Below are 6,196 nucleotides of genomic sequence, written 5' to 3'. Positions count from 1 at the left end.
TCTGAACTCCCTTTTTTTTTTTTTGGTCTGCTGTGCTAAGACAGTTCCATGGTCTAATTGAGAGTCCAAACCAGGAGAGGAGCCTAAGGAGACAATGTTAATATACTATTGCCTGAAAAAAATACAATTATTACAGCCACTGCTACAATATATTAAATGTTTTTTCTTGGGTTTAGATACACATTAAAATGTACGTCCACTTTACAGCTAAATTAGGATAGCACCTATTTTATATTAGTTACTTATCCTCGTTCACATAGCACACATTTAAAAAAATAAATGGCTGCTTGCACAATACATGCTCTATTCTGAAAGAAATGTTCTTCTCTGTAGTGAATTTTCCTCAGGAATGCAAGGGGCATGGGTAGGTTAATGTTAACATAATTAACGCTGTCTGTACTGTGCTGGCAGATCTCTATCTGTTGTGAACTAGATTTGAACAATGTCTGTCCTAACAAAGATCTAGAAGCATTGTATGCGAATGATGGGAAGCTCAGATTGTCTTTATATGGAGACAGAGTTTCCTGTTACTTTGAAATAGAGAAGTGAAAAGCTTGCAAAGGCCTGATACAAAGGCACATCTAATAAGGTAAGAAATATTTAAAAAAAAAATGATTTTAGATATACTGGATGAGTAGGAACACAAACATAGTGGAGTTTTCCCACATTTGACTGCAAAAGTGGAAATCAGACCACTTTGAAAAGCAGACCATTAAACTTAAGGCACTAGAAAACGTACCTGGACCGACTACGTGAAGAAGAGTATCTGGATCCAGCTCTATCTTCCACCAGACGTATTCTCCTCCCGTTAACCTGTGAACCGTCCAGTTTATCTAGCGCCCGCTTCATGTCCGAATATGAACGGAACTCAATAATTCCTTCATTAGGACGACGCTGATGTGCATCTGCATAAGTAACTTCGCCAGCCTGGCGCATGAAATCCTACAGAAAACAGAGCAAAGACAAGAAATGTAATGGAGTAGAGGTATCCAGATACAAAATTGGTGCAATGTAAAAAAAAAAAAAAACATAAACACAAAGCAAAGATGATAAAACAAACTGACACGCTGCAAAAAAATACAAATCTTGGCTACATCACCACTTAAATTCTCTTTGCATTAAAGGCAAACATTGCTGAAAATATCTTACCTTAAGGTCCTGCCAACTGCATCGGGTGGAAAGGTTCTCTACCCTCAGTCGGTATATTGTTCGAACTGGTGGGCCAAACTTCTCATTGCCACTTTTGCGGTATCCATAGCCACCTGGATCCACAAACAATCAAACAATTCAGTGGATGCCCAAAAGCTTTTTCATAAAAACTAGTTTACAGCAATATACACTACCTAGGGCTACCTTTTATACATGAAAAAAATGATGCCTTCCAGGGCACTATCAAAATAATTCTCCAAGTGTTTAAATAGCCAGAGCTAGCTAGCCACCCATCTAGTAGAGAGAAGGATACCCACCTCCCCAACTACATTACAGTCCTTTAATTTTCACAACAGATACAATTATTGAACAAACTATTCCTAAACAGTATCCCATTTTAAATCTATCTACAAATAACCCCATGCGCCCCACCAGTCACTTACCTTGAAACAATGGAGAGCCCTCAGCCACCCACGCTCCCTCTGCATGCCCTGCGTCGGACGGCTGCCTTGGGCCCCCCGCTGACTGGTAAACCCAACGCGCTCACCCACGTATGTGCCCCCCCAGCGGCTCCTCCTCGGATCTCACAAGAAGAAGAAAGAGGAGGAGGAAGGGACAGGCTGCACAATTAAATTACCTGGAGACAGACATCTTGTCGGCCTCACACTAGCTTATGCATTATCACCCCATGGCAGCTTAATAAAATGGCCACTGAATGACTAACTCAGAGGTTCCTAGAGTATTCAGAGCCATTTTAAAAAGTACAGGGGATCTTATTTAGCACAACAATAATGATGCGGAAAAAAAAACAAAAAAAAAAAACCATAACATTTAAGGACATGCAAACATCAAAATAAAACTACATTAAGAAAGTTGTTTGTCAATATTTTGGTATACTAAAAGAATACGATTGTTACCATCAGGAATGATCTTATATCCAAGAATAGGGAGACATAGTAAGGAGCAGCATTGGAATAAAATAAATTGTAACCAACTTAGGGTATTAGGTATAAGTTATCAAGCCCATTGCCTAAAAAAAAAAAAAAATCAAGGTATCATTCATTTTGTGTGAGACAATATTTGGCTATGGCTACTCTCCTAAGAATACTAGTTCTTTAGCAGTCCCTGGATTCCATGCTCTCGGTCACTGACCTAAACATGAATGCAGACTAGCATTTTCACAGGAGGAGGTCAATAATATCCACCCCCAAAATCTTCTGGTACATTTGGTTTAGTATCTCGCTCTATTTTGACAATGTTGTTTAGAGTTGTGTTTCACCCATTATATACATGTAACAAAACATGGCATAATGAATGTAAAGGAATGCTACTTGCACACATACGGCTGTAAATGTATGTCTGAATAGACAACATAACTGCACCATGTTGGAACCACATGATTTTGCCTTCTTGACCATTTTAAAAGCGACCATCAAGGATCTTCTGTAAGAGAATAAAGTTTTTATGTGCCTGGTCCAGGGCCCTGATCTACTGCAGAGCAGTGGCCTGTAGTTCCTTCCACTGATCCCTTCTACTACAGGACATAGGGCGTTACAAAATTAAACAAACAAGTGGCAGACCAGGTGAGTATAAACTCTTCCTTTTCCCTCAACAGGCTCACTAAGTATTTATTAGAATGTAGAATTCATGAACTGATCATTGCGCCTCTAAGAACTATAAAATATTTACAAGCATTAAATCACAGGCCTGTGGCAGCCAATTCATATAAAAGGGTGAGGCAATTTATAGCCAATAGGCAATATGGTCCATGCTGGAATTGCCAGTAAAGATTCAGACACCAAGTGAGCAGGTGTGCCACTGAATGGGGAGTCTCACAACTAAAAGCTTAGGACCAACAGAGGTGCAATGTAGTCTACAAAACTACTGTTTAGCAAAACCCTTCCTGTTATGGGCTAAAGTGTGGTGGTGTGTAGATGACAGGTCCAACTGAGCCTGAGAAAAAGCACAAATGTACAAAAGCTAAACTTACTGCGTGCTTCTCTTCTTGGAGCCCGTGCATGTTCCACAATGACCCGTTCACCACATAGGTCCCTTCCATTCATGTCATAAACTGCATCTTCAGCATCACGCATGTCTTCAAACTCCACAAAGCCATACCTGAAAAATATGTAGGCAAGTCTTTTAAAGGGAAAATCTAATGTGTTATCAGCATTGCTTCAAAGTACAGGCAGTCCCCGGGTTACATACAAGATAGGGACTTTAGGTTTGTACTTAAGTTGAATTTGTATGCAAGTCGGAACAGGTACATTTTTTTAAGTGTAACTCCAGCCAAAATGTTTTTTTTAGTTTTGGATAGCATAGGGAAGGGTCACGGTTCTTTTGCTGTCTGTTCCTGTTGTTCAGAACAGGGCTCGAAAAATCCACTTGTCTGTGACGAGAGGACGGTGGAGCCCGACTAGCAGCTTCCGGGCCGGCCGTTGTAATTACACGGCCGGCCGGGAGCTTTACAGTCAAGCGATCGAGCGTCTCGAGAGACGCTCGATCGCCTGTATCAGAAGCTGTCACTGCCGTTGCCGGTCCCGAGATCCGCTGTGCCCGATGCGGCCGGGACCGGCACAGCTCTGTGACAGGAGATCAAAGGGAGTTCAGTACACAAACTCCCTTTGATCTCCTCTCAGTCCCGGAATGCAGGAAGTGATGTATATAACATCACTTCCTGCATTCAGTGTCACTCTCCAGCTAGAGAAGCTGATGAAGCCGATCTCCGCTTTATCAGCTTCTCTGGAGGTCCCTAGGTGACATTAGGGGTCTTGGAGACCCCTGATGTCTCCATAAAGAGGACCTGTCATGTAAATTGGCTATCCCATAGGGGGCTTCTTAGCCCCCCATGTAATAGCAATAAAGTTGTATGTTAAAAAAAAAAGTAATACAAAAATGAAAGATTGATAAAAAAAATGAAGCATAGCATTTATTTTTGTAACATTTACATTTTTTAAGTCCGCGCCCCCCACATACATACGCATATATGCGTCAGGTGCGCCTACGTGCAGCACATGTTGCATATCGCCGCAAACGCAGCGAGAGCAATAATTTTAGAGCCATTAAGGCCGGGTTCACACCTGGGCATTTTACAGCGCTGATCGACGCGCTGTAAAACGCCCTGCAAGTGAAATCCCATTATTTCCTATGGGTATGGTTCTCACTTGGGCGTATTTCAGCATGTCGGAACGTGCTGAAAAACGCCCTATGCCCAAAGAAGTACAGGAGCTTCTTTGGGGCGTTTGACGCGCGTTTTGTGGGCTGCAAATCGCGGTTAAAACATGCACCGTAAAACGCACGTCATACACGCATATTTCGAACGCCTAGTTGGGAACCCAGCCTAAAGGACAACTATGAGGCGAGTGCTTTTCACTCACCTCATAGTTCTAGCCGACCTGGGACAATGAGACTGTCACAGGTCGGCTCAGTAGATCGGGAAGTGAACACATACCGGCGTTCGCTCACTTCTCGATCCTGGGAGGGGGGAATCGCTGGATTCCCCCCTCCCCACTCCAATCCTCTAGCGCTGACTGGCGGAACGGACGGGGGAGGGGGCAGGTACAGCTGGCTCTGCCTCTACACAATTGTCAGGATCCGCTTCAGCTGCGGCGTCTCAGTATACCGCGAGCTATATCGCGGTATACTGAGCCTAGGGTGACGGGAGGACGCTAATTTGTGTCAAATTAGCGTCCTCCCGTTACCCTAAGGAAAACTATGGGGAAAAGCCCTGACCCCATAGTTCTCCTTTAATCACTGATAACACTAAACTGATGAACAGTAAAAGTGTTTTAATCGTCGCCTATGGGCGTTTTTTGTGGGCGCACGCAATTTTAAGGCTTGACATGTTTGGTGTCTATTTACCCGACGTGACCCCGACTTTTATGTTTTACTAAAAATATGGCTAAGAATAAATGTTTGATAACATAACGTTGGGAAACTTTTTTTTTTTTTACATTTATGGTACTTTTTTAAATTATATAGTAAAAAAAAACAACAACCCCCGTGGTGATTATATACCTCCAAAAGAAAGCTCTATCTGTCACCAAACTTTTTTAACATAAATTGCAAGGCTATAGTCCGGTCATGCAGCCTACTAGTGGATATTTCAAATTGCAATAGCCAATAGCAGGCTGGCTATTGCATCTGCCCACTGCCAATCAGCAGAGGGGCCTGAAGCAGAAAGTTCTCTATCAGGTCCCCCCATGCTGATTGACAGCAGACATTGGGCGGGAGCAATAGCCAGCTTGCTATTGGCTATTGCATTTTACACTATCCAATAGCAGGCTGGGTATGGCTCCCAGCCTGCAATGAAGTGTAAGCAGGGGGGCGGGGCAGAGGAGCCGCGGACGCACCTGGAGACCGGAGGATCGTCCGCACTGGGGAAGCCGACGGAACGACTGAAGAGGAAGACGGCACATCAGCGGAGGTACGTGGGGCATCGGAGGAATGCAGCGGTCTCTGTCCCCGCTGCCTCAGCCAACACAGGCGCGGAGAGCAGCGGGGATTTGAAAGGACACATGCAGCTGCAGGTACAGGTCTCCTAAATGTACCGGCGGCTGCCGGTACATTTAGGAGTACTCTGGACCCCGTTCGTAAGTACGGATTGTCCGTAACCCGGGGACTGCCTGTAACCATGCTAATGTTGTGTAAAGGGGACCAGCGCTCCACTTCATAGATGGGTAGAAGAATACTGACCATAATAAAGAAAAAAAATAAAGAAAACCCCTATGCATACGACCCCTCAGCCAAACGAAGATTTTCATTGTATGCATGGAAGTGACTTTTTAGGGTTTTTTTTACCTGCTAATTCTGCAAATACCACTTCCTGTCCCCTCATTGCTACACATTTCTCCATTGCAACTAAAGAGAGTGCCATGGCTGTCACAGAGGGTGGAATTCAAACATTTATTACGATATTACATTGGAGATTGATTGAATTAGTAGTTTACAAAAGAAAGACTGTTTTTGCCGTTTCCTTTTTTAAATCACAGGCTGTCGAAAAGGCATTGTACTTCTGGCAAGATCAACTGGAATGAGGGAGGGGGGG

At 43.6% G+C, this 6,196-nt stretch overlaps 1 protein-coding gene across 1 annotated transcript in view; it reads right to left on the bottom strand.

Moving 5' to 3' along the window:
• Positions 1 to 6,196, bottom strand: part of SRSF4 (serine and arginine rich splicing factor 4) — a 10,237-nt gene that overhangs the window by 2,678 nt on the left and 1,363 nt on the right. The window contains exons 2-4 of the mRNA XM_018563860.1: positions 3,140 to 3,267; positions 1,150 to 1,262; positions 740 to 942 (exon numbers count right to left, since the gene is read on the bottom strand). Of these exons, the coding sequence (XP_018419362.1) occupies positions 740 to 942; positions 1,150 to 1,262; positions 3,140 to 3,267 (444 nt within the window). The remainder of the gene's footprint in view (positions 1 to 739; positions 943 to 1,149; positions 1,263 to 3,139; positions 3,268 to 6,196) is intronic.

Source organism: Nanorana parkeri, unplaced genomic scaffold (genome assembly GCF_000935625.1).
Source record: "Nanorana parkeri isolate BGI_ZX_2015 unplaced genomic scaffold, ASM93562v1 scaffold705, whole genome shotgun sequence".
NCBI classification, from domain to species: Eukaryota; Metazoa; Chordata; class Amphibia; order Anura; family Dicroglossidae; genus Nanorana; species Nanorana parkeri.
This window is presented reverse-complemented; position numbering and strand designations above follow the sequence as displayed.